At 37.9% G+C, this 22,500-nt stretch overlaps 1 protein-coding gene and 1 long non-coding RNA gene across 5 annotated transcripts in view; one reads left to right on the top strand and one right to left on the bottom strand.

The window, feature by feature from the left end:
• The first annotated feature begins 3,713 nt into the window (after positions 1-3,713).
• LOC138029863 (uncharacterized) overlaps positions 3,714-22,500 on the top strand; it is a 44,669-nt gene continuing 25,882 nt past the window's right edge. The window contains exons 1-20 of one of the 4 annotated variants that reach the window (XR_011127953.1): positions 3,714-4,040; positions 4,138-4,268; positions 4,378-4,417; positions 6,994-7,025; positions 7,796-7,883; positions 8,915-8,997; positions 9,433-9,527; positions 10,392-10,491; positions 11,022-11,081; positions 11,677-11,716; positions 13,570-13,685; positions 14,570-14,666; positions 15,189-15,244; positions 16,281-16,394; positions 17,464-17,523; positions 17,935-18,036; positions 18,970-19,096; positions 20,017-20,123; positions 20,303-20,542; positions 22,295-22,366. Coding sequence is in view for 3 of the 4 variants with exons in the window: in XM_068877689.1 (XP_068733790.1) it covers positions 3,980-4,040; positions 4,138-4,268; positions 4,378-4,417; positions 6,994-7,025; positions 7,796-7,883; positions 8,915-8,997; positions 9,433-9,527; positions 10,392-10,491; positions 11,022-11,081; positions 11,677-11,716; positions 13,570-13,685; positions 14,570-14,666; positions 15,189-15,244; positions 16,281-16,394; positions 17,464-17,523; positions 17,935-18,036; positions 18,970-19,096; positions 20,017-20,123; positions 20,303-20,542; positions 22,295-22,366 (1,821 nt within the window). In the remaining variant the exon portion in view is untranslated. The remainder of the gene's footprint in view (positions 4,041-4,137; positions 4,269-4,377; positions 4,418-6,993; positions 7,026-7,795; positions 7,884-8,914; positions 8,998-9,432; positions 9,528-10,391; positions 10,492-11,021; positions 11,082-11,676; positions 11,717-13,569; positions 13,686-14,569; positions 14,667-15,188; positions 15,245-16,280; positions 16,395-17,463; positions 17,524-17,934; positions 18,037-18,969; positions 19,097-20,016; positions 20,124-20,302; positions 20,543-22,294; positions 22,367-22,500) is intronic. The other 3 variants (XM_068877689.1, XM_068877688.1, XM_068877690.1) reach the window with 3 other exon arrangements.
• Positions 10,414-22,500, bottom strand: part of LOC138029898 (uncharacterized) — a 16,996-nt gene continuing 4,909 nt past the window's right edge. The window contains exons 2-4 of the long non-coding RNA XR_011127959.1: positions 18,945-19,153; positions 15,182-15,250; positions 10,414-10,546 (exon numbers count right to left, since the gene is read on the bottom strand). This is a non-coding gene — a long non-coding RNA (uncharacterized lncRNA). The remainder of the gene's footprint in view (positions 10,547-15,181; positions 15,251-18,944; positions 19,154-22,500) is intronic.

Raw genomic sequence — 22,500 nt, 5'->3', positions numbered from 1 at the left:
CACTGAGTCAAGTTGAACGTGGGCTGGCACAGGTGGCCCAAGCTCTGTGTTGTGTTTTGAATTTAGAGAGCTTGTATTGCGAGTTTTAGTTTTAGACGGTCGATACAAATCAGAAGGCTTAATAAAAGAAATAAACAGTACTGTTGCCGAGTTACTTGTCTGTTGTCTCTTTGTGATCGTTTTTTGGCAATTTAGTGCCATTCTGTCCTCTGTTTCGCGAGATATCCTCAACCCAAGACCGATCTCTAAAAGAGAGAGAAGATAGGAAACGCTCACCAGTCGATCGGCCAAGCAAACAAGGCCGAGAAATCGAGCCAAAAAATGTAGCCAAAATCCTTCAATCCGCCTCAAACTCGGCCAGCGACATATTCGAAGATTCTATCGAACATCTAGTCAAGAAAATAGTCTAGCTATCCACTATGCGTGGGAAAATTTGCCACAAAATTTGCAAGGTATATTTATATTTTCTTATGCGCAAAGTTAGTTGAGTTTACACTCAGCGCTTTGCGTACATTTTCGATGCTAGTTCTCATTCTTCGACCGCAATGTAATACACCCCCTGAGTTAGTTTTTTTTACACTTTTAAACACATTCAGACCCTCACTAAAGTAGGACCAAGGGCTCGTTCACGGAGTAGGCGTATTTGAGTGCATGGGCCGTCAAGCACGATTTTGCCCACTATCGGGTTGTATGTAGCAAGCTACCCCACCTTCTTATCAATTACCCGGCCGAGTTGTAAAAGAAAAAGAAAGAGAAAACACCAGTTTCTGCAAAGTTTAATGACACGTTGGAGTTGTTTTTCAGTTTTCAGACATTATTGGCAATCGTTGCTCGTGTCTCAAAATCAGTGACGGAATGTTTGATATCAGTAAACATGTTGATGTCATACGCCGGATTGGGCTAAAAGTGACAGATCTACTCTTAAAAAGAGAATAAATGTTAATTTGAAGTGCTGGTCAAAGACGAAAGATTGAAATTGATGCTCGCTTTGTCTCACTTTGACAGCTTTATAGCTAAGTTGGTAGAGCATTGCACTGGCAACGCAGATCGAGGTCATGGGTTCGAATCCCATTGAATCCCCATGAAATTTTCAGGTGCCTACGTATACACGTGAGACAATTGCTTAAATTGTCCTGTTAAGTGCAAGCATCACTTTCAATCCATAGATCTACTCTTTATCTGTTACATTCCAAGACATAACTCGTTTGATAACCCTTCCCACGCCATCTCATCACTTTTCGATAATCGTCTTGGTTGTTAGCCAGACATTCCAAAGTCAACGAAAGATAAGTGGTCTTCCGTCACGTGAACATATGTAGCAAATTTTACCCACATATTAATTTCAATCAACCATATGTACTTGATCCTCTTTTTTGATCATAATAGGTGAGGTCATTGTTTACAAGTTTGCGCCTCATTAACATAAGCGCATTATAATCTAATCCATATTAAAGCAAGAAAGTAGTATGAATGTTAAAAGTGCATGGTAATTTATCATGAGCAAGATATACCGGACAATGTGTGAGAAGTATTGTTCTCAAAATTTGAAATTTTACAAATGATAGTGTATTATGTGCTCATTAGGGTTTTTGCCCCTGTGACATAATTTCTCAGTTTTTGATAGCCAATATCTTGATGATTACTGAGCCCAAAAAATTAAAATTGTATTCTTCTTAACATAACTGTTCGCATATTTTTGTCATAACTGGTTGTGTGTTGTTTGAGGAGAGACCGAGCAGGGATATATAGCTCTTGTGGTGCAATTTTTTTCCTGGCTCTAAATTTTAAACAGTTCAATTTTGATTTTCCTTTGTTTCAGATTATGGTAATGAACCTTAGACAAAGAAAACTCAAAATCGAACTGGTTCGAAAAAGATCAAAAAGAAATTTAAACCACAACATATCCACGAAAAGAGATTGGAATGTGAATGAGCAAATAAAAAGGCTTCAGTTTAAGTTGACGCAGTCAAAGTTGAAGTCCATCGAAAAACTAACTCGCCTCCGATCTCCCACCCCCTGGAGGAGTGTACGTTTAGGAAGAGTAATCTATTCGTCCCTTTTGGGGGAGGGGGGGGGGGAGAGCAATCTCCCCCTCCCTCAAAAATGATTATTGCATATGAGAACTGAGCCCATTATGCGGAGCCTCCATCTTCCATATTGAAGAGACCTATGGTCAGCCATTTATTACGTGACATGAGTATGTGAACCACTTTACGTATGTTCTCAGTCACATACGTCAAAACATAGTAGTTATACGGGAAAGGGCTGACTCAAGGGTGTAATACGTATGGACCAATCTATTTTTAGAACCAATTTCGCGCCATTCGTTGTCACCGGTAAACGTCAATAATAATTCAGTAGTTGCCTTTATAATTGACGAAAGCTTCCGCTTCAGATCTTGCCAAATTCTTCTTGCCACGAATAAATTTCACGCACTTCCAAGCATGATCTATTCACGTGAGATTATACTTCTTCAGGCTTGCAATGGGTCATGGCATGTGTAACCTTAAGTAGTGGAATGGGTGCCAAAATAATGAGGATAAGGGAACGGGGAGGCGTTTTCAAAACTTTGAGTCTTGTTTCCCGCAAACGGCCGCCATCTTGGATCGCCCCTTCACGCGGACCACTTAGGGAACACTACCTCACCAAGGAAGCCAGTTAACGTTGGAGGGTCTTGCTCGTTTACAAGTAAGCATAGGAAAAATAATCAAAAATGGATACGTAATATGCGTCTTTCTCTAGACTGAGGCAAAAACACACATATAGCGAGTGTTTGCCGCAGTCCATGCCTTGTGCACTAGGGCAAACACTATTCCAACAAATGAAGGGTTTTTTACTTAACAATCAATTTTGAACAAAATAGATTTTGGGGTAACAACTGACTCCTAAGCCTAAGTCAATTTTGCGACTCATATACAAATCTTAAGAAAAACAATTTTCTGCGAAAATAGGTGAAAAAGGGATAAGAATGCTCATCTCAATGCCGCACAGACAGAAAAAGGAAGTCCCTTGCCTGTAGGGGTCGGGTGAGTGGGCAAGCTTTGCTGATTTTCTAATATTGCCATCTCCCGCATGACATTCCAACAGGTAGCCTGTGTACAGCTGCCCGGTCTCCGGAGAGCGGGCGGCTGTACACAGGCTATCCGACAGGATGCGACCAATTTTCGTAAATCCACGATAAAAGGCTTTCATTACACGCCTGTAAAAAAGAAGTGAACTTAATTTCTCACCACAGTTTGGGAGAACTTTGATTTCATGCAGGGCCTACTTCATGGATAGTATGAAAAAAATTACGAACGCAAGAAGAGTCCACAAAATTAGGTGTATTCGTTTCTCGGACGCATGTTTTTAATATGGTAAAATAGAAAGAGAAATCATTTTTACTTCCTAGATGGAAATTTTGCTTCTGAAACTTTCGCCCGGCCTGATAAACAAATTCGGTTTGCGCAATATTTCACCTTTTTCTATGAAGAGCAATGTGAACTTAGATAGTAATAAAACTTTTGCCCGCATATTTTTAAGAACAGCATAAAGCGAAGATTCGCGATTTTATCGTTCCAAGTTCCGCAAAGGTGAATGTACAGCTGTAATCTGATCTACTTTTCCCGCCCCGGAAAGAAGCGGAACTGGTAACTTTAACCCACCTGTCAAAAAGCTCTCATTAGCCAATGAAATGTCAGAAAAGAGTCACACAACGGAACCATGCGTACATCCTGTTACACTGGAGGTTTTATATTGGGATGACACGGAGAAGGAAAGCCGAGCGATGTTTTGAAGTGATTTTAACAGGAAAAGGATAGTGACGCGATGTTGGTGTTAAAATACCAGAAGACTTGATCAACCTATCAACAATGCGTTTTAATTCAAGGTGTTATCGGTTCGTCAACCAGCTTCGATCGTCAATTACCGCGTGCTCATTTCATAAACAAGTTGATCACAAGAAATTCATTTGAATAATTGTTCCGATATTCACTTTGCCATGGCTGCGTTAGACGATTTGACAGTTTTATTAGAAGAGGAAAAACCACAGCAGAGTTCATGTATGGGAAAAATGTTTGACCTTTCGTACTTCTGTCAACTTTATTCGCTTGCACGTGGATTTTTTTTGAGAACTTATTGTGTATTATTTACTCTCAGTCCACAAGCAAATAAGAATCCTTAAAGAACGGATTTCAGAACTAAGCAAGACGAACTACGATTTGGAAAGGGAAGTTCGGCATTTCGATCAGCTTATTGGCTTTCTTATAGCCTACAAGAAAGCTATAGAGGTACAATATGGCGTATGTCCCTTATTTTTGCTTTCGCAGGTTTGCTACATCACTCGCAATTCCTAATTTAAGACCCGCTAGTCTGAGTTATTTCTGTTTTTTTTTTCAGGAGTCATCAGAAAATTTTATCGACTTAGAGAGAAAACATGGTAAGGTGATATTGTATCCCTTAATCTGTAGACATTAATGATGTTTCATTTTGTTGGAGTATTGAGTTTATTTGAATTCGTGACTCCTTATTTAAATTCACTTGAAGTATTACTGTCGTATTTAATGACAAGTTGTTCCTGCCTGCAGCGTTTTCAAGCGAATCTAAGCCCGCGCCAGCACATATAATTTTCGGGAAAATTCTTGAATATTTTTCACGAACGTTAGTTGGTATTCAGCGAAGATTATTGTCCGTTTTCTACCTCTGTAACTAGGAAGACAACATTCCTGAAATGAATCCTCAACATACTTCTCGTGCTTGAAATGTTTATCGAATAAGGCTCCATAATTCTGAAAGAGTTTGTTTTGTGTAATCTACTATAGTCAAAACATTGTCTCCTGCGTTCATCCGATAGCCTAGTTTAAATTTAAATTTTATTGGGTTAGTTAATGTGATCCGGCTGATGTAAGTACACGATAAGCGAGTGGCTGCATTCTTTTCCTAATTTCTCCTTGAAAACGCGGTAATGAAGTCAATTAATATTATCATTGCAATATAACCCCTTCCCAAGAGAAACAATTCAGACTCCAAGTACTGTAGCTTCACGTCATCGATCCAATTCACACTCTTGTAAACATTTTAGCCAAGCTGTTCGCGGGACAGGCAAAGACAAACTTCCTTGTTATTGTATAGCATGACAAACATGACAGTCAGGTCATGGGGATGTTTGCAGATCTTTTCACGCAACAAGAAACTTTGAAGCGTTTGGATACCCATGGCCACCTTTTTGTTCTGACTTTACAAATTATGTCTCTGTCAGTGATTTAGCTAAATATAGTAGAGTGGCTACTGGCTGACCAAGAAATTCAGCAATTTATTTTGGTTAGATGAACCTCAGAGTTGTGGGAACGCTTGGGTGCTTCCATTAAGCCCAAATTTTTTGGACATTTTGAGGCTTAAGTCAAAGGTTTGTTTCGGTTCGGTCTGACCAGAATATTTGGGACCACCTGTGGTCCTCTTTGACCAGTTGGGCCTGTCTGACTGAAATGTGCTGTTCCATTTACAAAAATTATTGTTTCGAGTCCCACTTCACTGCGATGCAATCGAACTTTGAAATGTAAATGGCACACCTTAGTCCGGTTGGAAATTGACTTTGATGGAAATTGTCGTTCCATTTTTCCTTGGTTAGTTCCACTGCTCTCCAACCTGATGGTCAGGCATAATGGGAAGCACCCCTTGTGTTTTAACAAAATAAATTTTAGTTAGGTGAAGTTTTTCATTTAACCCTTCAACTCCCAATAGTGCCACTTATAGATTTTACTCTGTCTAACGCCAGACGATTTTACTCGTCAGTGGGGAACCCCATGGGGCTGAAAGGGTTAACAACAGCTAGATTCACTCAAAAACTATGTCCCCATTAACCCTTTAACTCCCAATAGTGCCACTTATAGATTTTACTCTGTCTAACGCCAGACGATTTTACTCGTCAATGGGGAACCCCAGGGGGCTGAAAGGGTTAACAACAGCTAGACTATGTCCCCATTAACCCTGTAACTCCCAATAGTGCCACTTATAGATTTTACTCTGTCTAACGCCAGACGATTTTACTGGTCAGTGGGGAACCCCACGGGGCTGAAAGGGTTAACAACAGCTAGATTCACTCAAAAACTATGTCCCCATTAACCCTTTAACTCCCAATAGTGCCACTTATAGATTTTACTCTGTCTAACGCCAGACGATTTCACTGGTCAGTGGGGAACCCCACGGGGCTGAAAGGGTTAACAACAACTAGATTCACTCAAAAACTATGTCCCCATTAACCCTTTAACTCCCAATAGTGCCACTTATAGATTTTACTCTGCCTAACGCCAGACGATTTCACTGGTCAGTGGGGAACCCCACGGGGCTGAAAGGGTTAACAACACCTAGATTCACTCAAAAACTATGTCCCCATTAACCCTTTAACTCCCAATAGTGCCACTTATAGATTTTACTCTGTCTAACGCCACACGATTTTACTGGTCAGTGGGAAACCCCACGGGGCTGAAAGGGTTAAAAGTATGTTAAAACCCAGTGCCACTCTCTTTTTCGTCTTGGACTCTGGTTGGACCTGCTGTTAGACATAGTGAACAGTTGTGCAGAGAAATAGTGTACATAGTTAATTGCCTAAAGACTTCATTCTCCGTTTTCATGTGATGCCATGACAGCCATGTTTGTGCCCTCAGGGAAAAAATAGTGGCCATGGACCCTGGCCATGAACTAACAATTATTTTCCTTGGGAATGGTGTGTGTTCCTCAAATAAGTGTTTTATTTTGCTTTGGCTAAAAAACGTGGTGCTGCATTATATTTATGTAGCTCAAAATCAAGAATAATTATTGTCAGCCAGTTATTAGATGATGCAATGTAGCCATAATCCCCTCAGCACCACAGAAGACAGGTAATTGTAACAGTTAACCCTTCCCTCTTCAATGCTAAAAATGCCATCTTGGGTGTCTGACTCCTGTAAGAATAACCACTGACAGAGCCAGACGCACAACATTTAACAGTTATACCAAATTATTTTGCTTTGTTTGCAGAAGGTGGCCACAGTGATGACAAACAGCAAGAGGTACATTGGAAATATTATTTTGATCATTGCATCTTTGAGCTTGTGCAATGCTCAGTTTTTAAGTCAAATTTGGTGTTGTGTACTTTATACATATAGTGGAATTGTAATAACATGGCAGCCAAGAAGTGAACTGTGGTGCTGCATTAGTGGATGTTCGAACCACATGAATTTGGTCATATCTTTATTGATTTGAAGTCCACCTAGACTAAAATGTTTTTTTGTTCCTAATACATATCTCCCCATCCAAAGCATACGTATGTCACCATTGTTACCTGGCATTTAGCTTTTTGAATGCCATGCAAGCCAACGTAAAATTGAAAGAACTAGCAATAATTTGGACCCATGGCCTTGAAGTGAGAGGCATGGTCTATTATTGATTTGATGTCACAAACTGGTTTGCATTCTGGATTTCAAAGAAATTTTGCATTGCAAAGCAGTTTGTGACATAAAACCATGCCTCTCACGTCACGGTCGTGGGTCCAAATTACAAATTTTGAGAGAAGAATCATCAAGCATGTTTGTTTGCTTTTGGTGGGGAGATCAATGTTGTAGACTAAAAATACTAGAGTTTAAGTGCACCTTAACAAAAGTAAATAAAATTATTATTTCCTTTATGGAGGAAGATTAAAAAACTGACACTTCAAGCATGAAAGCCTTAGTTAGCTCTGTTGATTCTACCAAATTCTTGTGAGCCCCAAGGTCCATGTATCGTCCAGTAATACTGAATCCTAACTTTGATTCATGTATTCTTGATTATTTTGTTTGAGCAGAGGTATGGAAATCTTTTTTTCCTTCTTCAAACGGAGGCCTCTTATCTGGCTCAACTTACAAGGATTGTTTCTCTCCGAGAGATCGATGGTAAGTAACAAGATTTCTTGCATAATGTATGTAGCTTTTTTTTAGCAGTGCATGCATGAAGTGCCTTTTTCAGGCTAGTCTGTTTTTTTTACTTTCTTTTGTCTCAATGATGAAATGGTATATGAAATGAATCATTGATTTCTTTGTCTCATAGACATTCTCATAATCTGAAACAATGAATCAAAGTAAAAAACAAACTAATTTGAAAAATTTTAACCAAGGTGAATTTTTAACGACAATTCTGGACAAGATTTCCTTGTCCATATGTAAAAAAGCTTTTGTTGCAAGAAGTAAATCTCAATGTTTCGGCTCCCCCTCCCCAAAACAACACTGGGATGCAGATGAGTTTTTCTCATTTTCCTGATCAACATTGTGTTTGGTGGTTATTGGTCAAATATTTGAAAAACAAGATAAGTGAATTAACTCAAATCAAATCAAATATTGGATTTTGTGGAGAGGGGAGAACTGGAGAACCTGGAGAAAAACAGGAGAGTTGAAAACACTGACCCCAGTCCATGGACTACCCAAATGGACTACCCCCAAAACACTATTGGTTGTAAGCAGTGTCACAATTAGTGCTAAGGTATTTGTTTTAAACAGCATCGGTCAACAGTATTTAAGTCTAAGCACCCATTTGAAAAAGGTTAGCTTTTGAATAATTGTTGCGATGGCTGATTACGTCATGTTAGTGAAGTGAGATCAGTGGAACTCCTGAATTTAGTCACATATGGCCGTATGGACGAAAATTAACAAGGTACATGCAATGTAATCAGTTCTTTTAGAGTTTGTCTATTTTAGAGTAGTCCATTTGGGTAGTCCATCAGGGTAGTCCATGGACTGAGGGTCAGTGTTTTCAACTCTCCTGAGAAAAACCTCTCGGAGCAGAGAAGAGAACCGACAAACTGAACCAAACCATGTTTTTCACAAGCTTGCAAGAGACCTTGCCTGTTAAACAAAAACTGTGATGGTAGCAATAAATTCAATTTGATGTGTCACCATGTTTTATAGACAATGTTAATGTGCTATTTTAGATCTTTTGCAGCCAGTGTTGTTCTCACTTTACGGCAATCAGTATGAAGCCAGGGAGGAACATCTTTTGCTTACTATGTTTCAGGTATGAAAAATAAAATTTAGCAATTGAAGATTAGATTGAGATTAGTGAGAGCTTCTAGAAAACCATGCAGTGGCATATTTATGTCAGTCATATTTTTTAAGTTAAATATGAAGACACACAAGTTGCCCTCTGTGCTAATTAATCCAAGCATGACTGATGTTCGAGATGTTGATGAGCAATCATGTCAAAACTTCATGGCAGTAAAAGTGACTGAGAAGCTTGAAAAAAGACACACAAAATAATATCATGAAGAGATTGCAATTTGCAGCTTTTCTATTCGTACATAAGTACGGAGCTCATGTTGAGTCAAAACACATTTTTAATCAACCATGAGCTAATGTTTTGCATATGCATAAGGTATTATAGGTTTAATTTTATTTGTCTTACATGAAGAAAACATTAAACACCAACTGTTTTTGCTTGCTGTAAATATAGCTGGCCTTGAAGTATGAGGTTTCTGAGTCTGAGACATTTAACAGCCTTCTAAGAGCAAATACAGCCATCACAAGAATGATGACAACATACACAAGGTAGGTATAATTATTACAAATAATAATTATTGACGTTCTTTTTTTTTCAATGCATATCCTCACTTACTGTTGATGTCATTGTAACATTGCTGTGGAGTGATATGGACTGGCCAGTACATGCTTTAATATTTATTTAACTGGGCAAATACTGTTCAGTCATGATTAGAGAGAGATGTGGAATGTTTCGCCTTGGAAAAAACAATATAACAGGGGAGTTTCAGTTGCTTTTTGGGTTGGTTTGACAGCATCTGATAGTTGTTTGTCTGGGTCAACAACTGCGTCAAGAAAATGGACACCTCAGAAGAAGCCAAGCTTCTTCTACTCTTATTGTCAATCCAACAAATGTGACTTGCTTTCATGACTGATAATTCATGTAGCCATGGGTCCCCCTGAATCATTAGTCGTTTGCCCACCACATTGCATTCAGTCATGTCATGGAAGAGGAGTGTCCATATTAGGGCAGACAAGAACAGACTAACCAATCAGACAAACTACTCTGCTACATCTAACACATTACCATGACATGACGTCAAGGGCGGGTTAGGCTAACCCTAACGTCACTCTCACCTTCGTTTTATCAACAACCGTGTGCACACATTCCCTGAGAACAGCTGGCCTGCAGCTGCGGATCACTAGCTTTGTTCCAAAGTCTTAATTTTATATTGTGGCAATTCAACAATAACAGGCCCTACAGTAGGCTAAAGACTTCATGTACATGTATACCGGTACATACATTTTGATTTACCACCTAAATGTTCATTGTGGCAGTTTAGACATTAATCAACTGATTATTCCTGTTTGAGCTAAGTAAAATTTCCTTGTAAGTCATCCAGGTCCTTCAGTAATTGCATTTTCAAAATCTAGGCGAGCTCCTGGGCAGGAATACCTTAAAGCAACTCTTGGGGAACTTGTCAGTGAGGTTGTTGAACAAAAGGATCTGTTGCTTGAAATCAATCCACTCAAGGTATGTGTCCTTTTTTGCTAAAATATCAGGGATTTACTTCAAAAGGGAAATACATCTGCAAAAGCAATGTGGTTAGCCAAGTGTAAGGAGTGAATCTTTTTGAATGATTGCACAGATAGGACACATTCCATTAAAACGGATAAGTGAAAGAGTCCATTTGCATTTCGTGGTTACAGTTTTTTATTCCGAAATTGATCAGGTGTATTTGTCAGCCATATGATCAGAGTTCTTTTTATGTGTCCATATGGCAGTAATGGTTAAACATGACTGTCTTATTTGGACAGCAACCAGAAAAATAAAAGAGTTCACTGAAAGGGCGTGAAATAAGCTTAGAACAGATTTAATTTGCCAAATATGACAACACTTTGCAAGAAAATTAAGTTTCAATGTTATGTGCATTGGGAGAGAGGGTACTTAAACTAAACAAGTTTCACACAAAACAGTGGTTGCTAAAAATGAGTTCATTAGCTGAAGACAATCAAATAATATTTATTGAAATAAGTACAAACTGTATATTGTGTTTGCCTTAGGTGTACCCTGAAATTTATGGCAAATTTGCTGATTCATCTGAACAGGTGACCCTGGAGAGAGTATGTTGCAAGTCTTGGCAATATTATTACTTTGTTGTTAAGTTTGCTTAGTGTCTACACCGGTATACAACATTTGAAGGACTGCATACATAACAATTGAAGATACAATGTAATTTCATTTAGATACTTTAGTGATTATGCCAAATTGTGGAAGAAATTCTGAGTGGCAAACTGCAGAACATCTACAGATAAGCTCCCACAAGAACTTTGAGGCATGTTGCGTAAAAGGGGTGGAAACTGTTTTGGCTATTTTCTTCAATTGAAAATCAATTTAAAACAAAGCTGTGTGAGTTAAGTTGCTGAATTAAAGGTTGATTGGCATGTGTTAATAATTCACTGTGAAAGGTAATTCCAGTTGTGTAGGGTACTCAAAATTTAGTCTTTCTAAAGGCTTTGGTGTGCATAAATGTATAGATGTGCAGTTATGCTTGTATTGAGTATTGATGCTTGCAAGAGACAATGTATACCACACACTGTATAATGAGATTGAAGAGAGTTACAGTAAATTACCCTTCTTTGCTGCTTTATGATTTTACATAATTTAGCTAAATTAAATGTCTTTCATAACTTCCATTTTTTTGTTTTCATTTTCTAGGCTATGGATGATGATGCTGTTCAAATGAGAATACGAGATCATATCCTTTTAAAACAAGATTTATTCTTTTTTCACTTTACTTTACTCTGGTATTCCTAATTTGTTAATTTATTTCTGCAAATAATAATAATAATAATAATAATATTATTATTATTATTATTAAGTGAAACTATGATCCTCGCAGTTCAGCCTTCTCAAAATATTTTTCGGGAGCAGGTCATAAGGAAAGCGGAGACGGTTTGGTGGTATAGGCACCCCGGGCCAAGCGAGTGCCCAAAGGACGCAAGCTTCTAGGGGGGTCTGGGGGCATGCTCCCCTAGGGAATTTTTTAAATTTAGACACTCACAGATGCAATTTAGTGCAATCTGGGGGATTTAAAGTGACGAAATTTCACATATGGAATTGACACTTGCTTGGAGTCTGACAAGAAATACTGGAATGTTAGTTAAATAAACATTTCATGTGCGCAACGCCAAAAAATATTGCGGACGCGAATTTGTACGTGAAACAAACTTTTTTCAAGCTTTTATAATATCTCCAGTGACTTCACGTTCGAGCTAAAAATGTGTTGTCCGACATTTTCTGACTGGAAGGAGACGGTCAAGCTTTCTGAGGAGGCGGCTCATTGAGCCATCAGCCGATTTTGAGAGGGCTGCAGTTATGAATGCAATTTTTGCAATTGCGTAGAGAAGCCTGAAAAATTCAGGACTTCAACCTGGTTTAAACCTGTGACCTTGCGATACCGTCATACTGCGAGGATCATAGCTTAACTTGATTTCATATCCGCAGTTCACATATGATCCATTTCATATATCATTTCGTCAATAATAATAATAATAATAATAATCATGTTATTATTATTATTATTATGTATGGATCATGCATTTTAATATTGCATATTATACCCTGCATTTGGCAAAGATGTGGACATCCTGATCTTGGTTGTCCTTTGACATCCTACAGTGTCTTCTGCAACCATAAGAATCCTCCTTTATTTGGAGAGCAAGGTTGTTACTTGATTTAATTTGTTCACAATAAGTTTTACAGCTGTAGGTACCCTTAGGAAAGGTTACAGAAAAGCTAAGGAGGGATACCATTAGCCCTCTCCTTCATGCCAAGCATTGAATGTTATTAAAAAAGAGCCTACTCACATATCCATTGTGCGCTCCTCCTTTTTAATAACATTCAGTGTTTGGCATGAAGGAGAGGGCTAAAGATGTCCCTCCTCATTATTATATGGCTAGTGTTTCTGGCCTATATAACGTGCACTCTTATTGGCTAAGAGCAGCTGAGCGCTGGGGCATTATTCTCCCATAATGCCCACAGGCCAATTATGGGTTATGCAAATTAGTTTTTTCTTCTTTAGAACCATCCTGTTAGCCATATAATAAACAACTTAATATCCTCGACCGTTCGGTTGTTACAGCAAAATCTCAAACCTTGGCTTAGCTGTATTGACCTCGCTGTCAGTCGGCAACGTGCCAGTATGAGATTTTGCTGTAATGACCTCACTCTTGGTTATTAAGTAGTTAGAAACAAGTTCTGTCCAACCAGATCAATTGTCATGTGTTCATTCATCGACAGCATTGCTAAAACGAGGGTGGATTTTGGATTGGGTGTCTCAACCTATTTGCAACTACTTGTAGGTTAGCCTACCTGGTTCTAACCTAGGTTAGTTAACCTAGGTCTAGGTTACGCTAACCCTAACCCTTACACTTTGTTTTAGCAACACCTACATCAAAGAACTCATCTTGAGTTTCCTCTTTGCCAGTCTAACTTGGTGTAATAAAAACACTAAATCCTTTTCAAACAGTGACAATTCCTTATTCTCTACTGCTTCTAGTTTATATGAAGCAGTAATAGTTGATTTGGGTTTTCCTTAACACAGTTCAAGGCTTACGAAAATTATGAACTTGACATCAAAATTTGTCAAGGCTATCACAGGGTCATTGCTTGAAGTTCCTTATGGTATCAGGTGGTTATGCAGTGCCATTGTCACCCTAGTAAAGGTATAGGATAACATTTCTCATTTCTATATGGTACTCTAATCTTACAAACCTGAAATAACTGGCCCAAGATGTTTCTTTGGTATAGAATATATATTCTCGTGAAATTTATAAAGAAACCACATGTTTCAAAGTACAGGATTGCACTTTTATTTATTTATTTTATTTTGGTTTCATCGCAGAGTTTAAGTGATGTGGTGGAGTGTGTGTTCTGCCACATGGGTTGATTTCTACTGGGAATTTCACGACAAAGTAAACTCCTTGCCCATCATAAGGAGCCTGTTTCCAACACCCCTGTTCAGTTTTGACATCAGCTGTTCTGCCTGACATTAGTTGGGGGTGGCCTCTCCGTCTTTAACGTTTTGAATACACTGTATATCATTGTTTCTAAATGCTGTAAGTGACCCCCAAGGGTCACCTTAGTTGAAAAAAAATGGGGATGTCCATAGGCCACTTCGGAAAATACCGTAATACTCTTTGTTTGTCCCCCCAAATTTAGAATAAGCCTTGTTTTTGTTTTATCTTGGGACCATTGTAAGTCCCAAGAGAAACTAGAAACAATGCTTATGCAAAATTTGGGGGGACAAACAAAGAGTATTCTGGTATTTTCTGAAGTGGCCTATTGTAGAAAAGTGGTTTCAAGGATTCATATAGCTTTATTTTGAATCTTTTGTCTGAAGGTATAGCATACCACATGTTCAAGATGTGTCAAGATGAGGTCCACTTACCATCCCACATAAAAAAAACCCATGAATAACAAAATAGAGTATGTGCGTTGTTATTGTGGCTTACCAGGGTTGGAGTGAATGAATATAGGGAAGTACAGGCTCATGATGTGAACTTGTTTTGTGATTCAATGTTGGTATTTTGCTTGTTACAAATTATAGGAGAAGTACCCTGATGTCAGTGACACCAACATTAATTCTCTCATTGGAGGATTTTTCCTGCTAAGATTCCTAAATCCAGCCATTGTAACCCCAAAAGGTATAATTTGATGCAACACCTTTTGTATCATTTTACAGTTTTATGCTGTACTGTTTTTTGTGTTATGTTTCATGGTCTATATGCTACTGTAACAGTGTATAGGCCCAGGGGTTATCTCTTTTTATGCAATTTTTTTGCTTTTCATAATTTGTAAACAATTTTAGACAAATCATTATGCTAACCACCAGTACAAGTTACCACAGCCTTGGCACTCTGTTATTGTGTGTGGCTTTAATTGTTTCCTTGCCTTTTAGTCCTAAAGAGGTCCGTGATGATTCAAGTAATGTGCCATTAATTAACCCTTTGACGTCCAAACTGGCCTTATTAATAAACCGCCCAGACTTAGTATTTTATTCTGTCTAACGCCAGACGATTTTACTCGTCATTGGGGAACCCCTGGGAGCCAATGGGTTAAGGCAGACTAAATTCTGTTAAGTTGAATTAAGAATTGAAAAGGGCACTATAGAAATTAAAAGGAAAAAGGTAGTAAATTTATTGTAATTACTGTTACCTACCTTTCAGCTTATATGCTTGTCAGTGACCCTCCAAGCCAGTGCGCCAGGAGAAACCTTACCATGGTGAGTCTAGATGCAGTATAATGGTTCAAAGAATTAGTTTAATGGTACATGCTAAACTTTGGACAGCTTAACATGAAGATCCTGACAAATAACTAACTTCCTTCAAACAACAAACATGAGAATTAAAGATTGTGCAAATACGAGATTTATCCCATGCGTCGGGGGTGTCTGTCTCAACTCAAGTAAAAAAAAACTCAACTAAAGCTATGAAAGTTCAAGGGTTTAATTACATGTAATACCAGTCCTTAAAAAAATGTACTTTGGTGCTGCATTTCTTGGTGGCATGCAACCCAGAAAATCATGTGACTAATACAATACCGGTCAGAAGTAAGTCATCACCCTTGACTGGTTCAATCTCTCCTTTTTTTGTTAAAATCAGAGATGAAAGGACTTGAAAATGCTTATTTCAAATTACTCAAAACTATTTAAGAAATAGAAAACATGTACCGTGTTTCTATCGAGTTATAGAAACACGATTTTTAACCAATCAGCACGCGTATTTTCTTAGGACTGTTTTCTAAAAAACACGGTACATCACATGTAAAGAAATGATTTTTGAGCATTGGGTAATTTGTCGTAGCTTGATCTTGGGCAAGATTGATAAATTATGCCTGCTTCTGAAACCAGCCATATTGCACAATATTCACAATGTTGCCCACTACCAATAGACCTTATTCATAAATGGCGGCCAATTTATAATTCTTTTGTCGAAGTGCAAATTAGCCTACCAAGCCTCGATACCATACAGTGAATTGAAAAGAATTCTTGCTCTAAAATGAGGCTTGGTAGGCTAATTTGCACGTGGACAAAAGAATTATAAATGTGACCGCCATTTATGAATAAGGTCTATGCTAAGAAAAAAATTCAGGTATTGTGGAGAATAGTATGTAAAAGCTTAAGGGTAAATTGATATCAGATTTGCATGTAGCTCCTGTCCTTCCTGTCCTGTTCCTTGCAATGCACACAATAGCTGTATGGGTGTCCACAAGGTATAAGTTGGTTGGTTGTTGTGTATGTCTGTTTTATTACATTGCAGATTGCAAAACTCATACAGAGTATGGCAAACAAGCATGTGGTTGGCAGCCATTTTAAGGAGGAGCACATGCAACCATTGCGGCCATTTGCAATGAGACATGTAAATGAAATTCAGGTCAGTTCATTCAGAATCATACAGGAAGACTACACTGTAGCATACTAATAAGCAAAATCAAAAGCCAAATTGGAGTAAAAGTAGAATCACAGCTGGTAATAGATCCATGAAAGGTTTCATTCGGGCAGGTACAATACACAGGTCAGAAGGACATTACTAAACCACGAAACACCGAAACAGCCAAACGAAACACTAAAACACCATGTATGACCCAACCATACACTGAATACTAACCGACAAAGGTTGGATTTGAGATTAAATATCGTTTTAGGCCTAAAAACGCTAATGCTCGTAATTCATTGAGATTAAGATTAGGATTCAGATTAAGACTGACATTAGGAGCAATAACTTATTAGGCCTAAAATGATGCTTAATCTCTAATCCAACCTTTGTCAGTTAGTATTCAATGTATGATGGGGTCATACATGGTGTTTTGGTGCTTCGTTTTGCTGTTTCGGTGTTTTGTTGTTAAGTAATGTCCGGTCAGAGGTCACAATTCACAGGTCATCGTTTTACCAATGCTAACATTAGGCCTATAAACTTTTGTTTAGGCCTAATTAGGCCTAAGGTTAGTGTTAATGATTATTATGTTTAGGATTCTTTCTGTATTGACCTGTGACTTGTGTTTTGTACCTGCCAGCTTCACTCAGATCTTTAATAGGCCTTTTGCAACTAATGATCACATGGTACAAAATCCACCATGCTGGAGGGCAAGCTCATTATTATTTCCCCACTGGGACATTAAAACAAAGAGACCTGAACCAGTCAAGCTTGACTTGCCTTTGTTTTAATGTCCCAGTAGGCGAATAATAATGAGCTTGCCGTCCAGCATGGCGGATTTTGTACCATGTGATTGTTAGTTGCAAAAGGCCTATTTGGACCCTTGTAAATCAAGCACAGAAGAGCTTACAATGCACCTGAGCCCAAAAGGTTTTTCCACCCAACAGGTGATAAATAAATAAATTTTTTTTTTGAGTGGAACTTAAAAAATGAAATGTCCATTTAAGCTGAATGAAGTGGTAGTAATTATGGTAGCTAATAGAATATTCATATTCCTTTTATTTTGCAGAATTTTCTTACAAAACTATTTAATTTTAATAAAATTACCGATTTTTATGAAACGTTGGAGGTAAGTGTGAAATTTCTGTTTTTTTTTTAATGCAAGAAAAACTGGCTTGTAAGCCATTTTATAGCTTGACAATGGGGCTGCACTTCATAAGTGAGAGCATTTGAAAAACGTTTCTTGAGTTTAAAATGATATAACTGAAACTTACTGTACCCTAACAATGAATGCTAGCAAGACATGAAGAATTAAGCACTGCTTTGTAGCTTTGCCATTGAGCTTCACTTAATGAACTTAGCAAAGCTGTGTGATGTGGAAGTGCTGGAGATTTTGGGAGTTCAATCCTTTGAAGATTTCTTGGAGACTGACTTTTGTCATTTAGCTTCACTAGTTGCATCAAAACCTTGGAGTATGCTTTGAAAAGTCATGTGTTTTTTGAAAGACATTCATCTTTTTATTTCGTTTGTTCACTTTCAGATAGAACAATATTTATCACTTTCTAAGGACATAAAGATAACCATTACCCCAAATGAGATGTACAGAATTCATGAGTTGATCCTCAAACACAAAGAAGAACTGGTGAGAAAGCTAAAATTTCACTATTATCAATATGTGCGGCAAAATGACAAACTGCCCTCTGTAAAACACCCTTTTTTGCGGACCAAACGGAAAATGTGCGGGCTGAAAATACATTTGCTGCCCTGATACTGATTGGCTGCAGAGATGGCAAACAACTTCGCTCAACCAATGAGATTGTCCTATTTAAGTGCAAGGAAATAAACTATATGCCCTCCAAAAGCCATGTGTTTGTCCTATTAACAGATTACATGCATGAAAGGGCAGCTCAAAAAAGGAATGTTATCATTGTTGTTTTAATAGTATTGTAGTTCAAGATGAAACTCCATTTAAAAGTATTTCATCAGAGGTTTTAAAGTATCTTTACTTTGCTTTCACTTTAATAATAATAATAATAATAATAATAATAATAATAATAATAATAATAATAATAATATATAGATTTAGCCAAGCCTGAAAGTGGAGCTCCACTGTTGTTTATTCATACAATAAGTTAATCTGGCCTGAGCCTGCAATCCAATTGAAAACCAAAACCTTGTCAGCAGTCAACTTAAAAAAAAAACAGCTGACGTCAATGAGCTTTAGACTTAAGCCCACAATATGGTCACATGATACTGCTCAGCGGATACCTTGTTTTCAAAGGTGTCAATTAACCATAACATGGATGTCCAGTATCAAAGATGTGCCCCCCTCAAAATGTCGGTGGCACCACAGAGTTTCACATTGGCATACATGGCACAGATGGGTTACCATATTTTCTTAACCATAGGGCTCCATGAGCGTGCCTTTGGTGTGCAGAGCTGCACTAATAATTAATGTTGTTATAAATAAGAAAATAAAAACCAACCTTTGTTGAAATCATTGATTTCACACCTTAATTTATTTTGTACCATAACCCCTACATTATTCACCTGGAGGGTTTTCTTCCTTGTTTAGGCCCTTACGGAAGATGACCCATTGCACATAATTCTGGATGAGTTAGGACCACCTGGAAAACAGTTGAGTTACAGCATGAATGCAACAATCAGCTTGACCCTCACAAACAGATGGGACCATAGCAAAGGTATGTGATGTAGAAGTGTAGGAGATTTGGTGAGTTGAAGCCAAGATTTCCTGTAGGCTGAAGTTTAACAATTTATTTAGTACTGAAAAATGTAGAGTTTTGGGGAAGGGATCTGGAAAAGCTTAATGTCAAGTGAATTTGATTTTTTAATATTCTATATGCCCAAGCACTCATTAGTAAAGAGAGTTTTATTATATCCTTGTCACAATAGCTGTTACAATAATAATTGATTAGAATGATAAGACTACTGCATCAGTTAGACTGTTTCTAACTGACATAATAGTCTTCAGTTGTTGAAGAAATTCAATAACATTATTTGATGCCTCTTTGTGGATAAAATTCCGATATTTGCATTGGAACTTTGCAACTTGCTCTTCTTTGGCATCTTACTTATGCTGGAGAGTTGGCTGGTTTATTTGAGACGATTCCAAATAATTTATTGAGAAAAAAGGTTACATGTAAAAGTGGCGCATATCATCATCATCACCTTAAATTGACCATGAACTACTATGGATGACTAATGAAAGAAAAAAGAGAATAGGTTAGCAGTTTCTGAGACAACTCTTGTAGTTGTAAGCTCAAACGAAGTTTGTGGTCAGGGAATGTTTTCACTGCATTTGTGAACAAAGGAATACCCCCTCTCCTGGTCCTAGCAGGAGCCATTTCATGATTTACTTCAAGAAGAAAAAAGTGTTACAGGATTGTGGATAAGTTCCAATCCTGAAGAAGACCAATTATGGCTCCAGAAGTGGAAAAACGTACAATGTACTGGCACATGTGTACTATGCACTTTATTGACCACTTCCATTTGAGGGAGCCAGTGAAAGAAACTATTGAAACAAACACAGCAAACATGGCATCATTGGTGCACTAACCTCTTTGTCATGTTGTCTCTCTCAATGTTTTTTTTTCTTGTTTAGTACTTAGGAGTGATTCTATAGAAGTGCTGACATTTAGGACTCCACCAGTTCAACAGAGATGCACAAAGGAACAATTGAGGGCATTGTTTATTAAACTATTGTCTATGGTCAGTTATTTTTCAGCTTAGATATGTTTTTCATTTGCTATGAAGCACCCAGATATTTGTCTCCTGGTTGGTCATTCTCCTTTTAGAAGTTGCCAGTCTAGTGAGATGAAGTGCATGGGTTAAACACAGACACCAGTTTGTTCTACTCTGACAACAGTTTTTTTGGCCCTCATTTTTAGGATGCCAAACTTATGGAGGAAAGCTCTCTTCTTGATGTTGTCACCAGGGCACATTTTGTACCTGCGAATCAACACAGTAGCGGAGAGGAAAATTGTGGCAAAAACACCCAGGAGCATCGTAAGAGATTGGAAGAACAAAAGTTCAGAATTGCTGGTTATATTTATAAGAAGTACAAAGCCCATCCTGAATTAAAAGGCATGTTATCCAAAGATCCAGTTTTCTTCCAAGAAATTAAACAGGTCAGCAGAATGATGTTGATGATGAACTTTAATTTTTAACTTTATTTATCGCTGAGCCACTAATAGGCCTTTTTCGATATGTTAAAATTCAACTTGTACGAGAGGTATAGAGGACAAAGACAAAGGACAGTGGAAATTTGCAATTTTTAAAATAATTAGGATAGTCTGTGCACTCTCATTGGTCAATAGCTGTGTTTAGATGAGAATATGGAAATATGGCTGTGACATCACACAAATTTTGATTGGTTATGTGTTGTCAGACGCACGTTTTGATTGGCTGGTAGGAAATATGAGCGTCTTTCAAGAAAATTTGTTTCAAACTAGAAGTAAACTAGACGCTCCATGAGCGTACACTGGGTTGCCTGTGGTATGTGTTACTCAAACAGAAGAGACTGGGTTGAGTGGTATTGAACTGCAGCGTTTCAGGCAATTTTTTCAAGTCAGGGGTCACTCCGAAGTCGTGCCAGCGGAGGCCCTTTGGCTCACATGTTCAAATGACGAAACAGATCTTTTTCTGAGGTTAAAAAGCTGGCTACCAGCCTATAAATCATTTGTGAGAAAAAAAATTCCTGTCATCTTTAGAAAAAATAGGCATGCATTGCATATGTGTGGTAACACAGCGCTTTATTCCATATTGTCAACGGAGCAGCGTTTTTGTCTTCCAGGAGATTCAAGTTGTCTTTGTGTAATATGTAGTTCTAATAGTACACGATATTGTTTTGGTATTGTATATCATTGTAGTGCCATGGTAGAAGTCTTAGGTAAATAGCCCCCTGAGAAGACATGTGGTTACTAGCAAAGTACTAAACCCAGAAAGATTGAAGAAAATAAAAGGGAATCGAGAAACATTGGCTTCTAGGCTGACATGTTGAGCATTTTAAAGTTTCCTCACAACTTCTTTTTACCTCAAGTTTAAGTGTCCACTCTTACAGCTTTGTAGTACAAAAGTTCACTGAAGTAGGTAGTTGGGAGAATTCTCAACAGTTATGCAAACCGGAGTACCCGGAGAAAACTTCTCGAACCAGAGAAGAGAACTAACCATCTCAACCCACATGTGACACCATGTCTGGGAACTGAACCAAGCCACATTGATGGGACACGAATACTATCACCACTGCACTATCCCTGCTGCAGTGTCACACTATTTCAGTCAAACTGCAAAACACTAAAATACGTGTACGTCTTTGCCTCAGTCAAGACCAAAAAATAATGTTGGAGTTTTGTTGCCAATAACAATTGAAGTGCATTGAAGCTATTCTTTGTTATTTGCATCCATGGATGGACAGGATGGAAACTGGTCAGTTTTTTCAAGTTTGGAGACCATGTCTTCAGAAAGTTGCCAAAAATTAAACACAAATAGCTCTTTGTGCCATAAATACAATTCATATCTTCTCATACGGTTGTCAGGAATGTTGTACGTGTGAGCTTATTTAGAGTTTTACCCAGTTTTGACCTAAAAACAGCAATTTTACCTTTAATTAAGCATAAGTATGTTTTAAGATTCCAGTGGACAGTTGACAGAAGACAAGTGAAGTTCGTTCCTCTATAACTAAGTTCAAATTTCTTTTTGAAGTGACCAGCACTTTTTTGAAAGTATGGGGTGTGTTGAACATAAAAATGTTGTGTGGAGTACATCAGCTGTTTTGCTGTCTTCCATGCAGTGTCACACTGATCCTATGCTTTTTTTTTTTTGCCGTTGTTGTTGTTATTTAGATGTTAAAGCCTCATTTTCTGTGAATATCTTTCTATCAGGAAGTCCAGGCCAAACTACAGCGATATTACAAACTCGCACCCAAAGTCAAGAGCCTTGAGAATGTTTTAGAGGTTAGTATATTGATATTAAGTTGAATTCAGGAAAAATTGCAGAAAATTGGAATGAATCAATTATCGAAGGAACAATGTATTAAAGACATACACTTGAACTGCGGGAATACAAACCAGTTTAATTTTGAGGTCAC

The sequence above is a fragment of the Montipora capricornis genome, chromosome 13, assembly GCF_036669925.1.
Source record: "Montipora capricornis isolate CH-2021 chromosome 13, ASM3666992v2, whole genome shotgun sequence".
Lineage (NCBI taxonomy): Eukaryota > Metazoa > Cnidaria > Anthozoa > Scleractinia > Acroporidae > Montipora > Montipora capricornis.
Note: the sequence above shows the minus strand (reverse complement) of the source record. Positions and strands in the feature narration are given on the sequence as shown.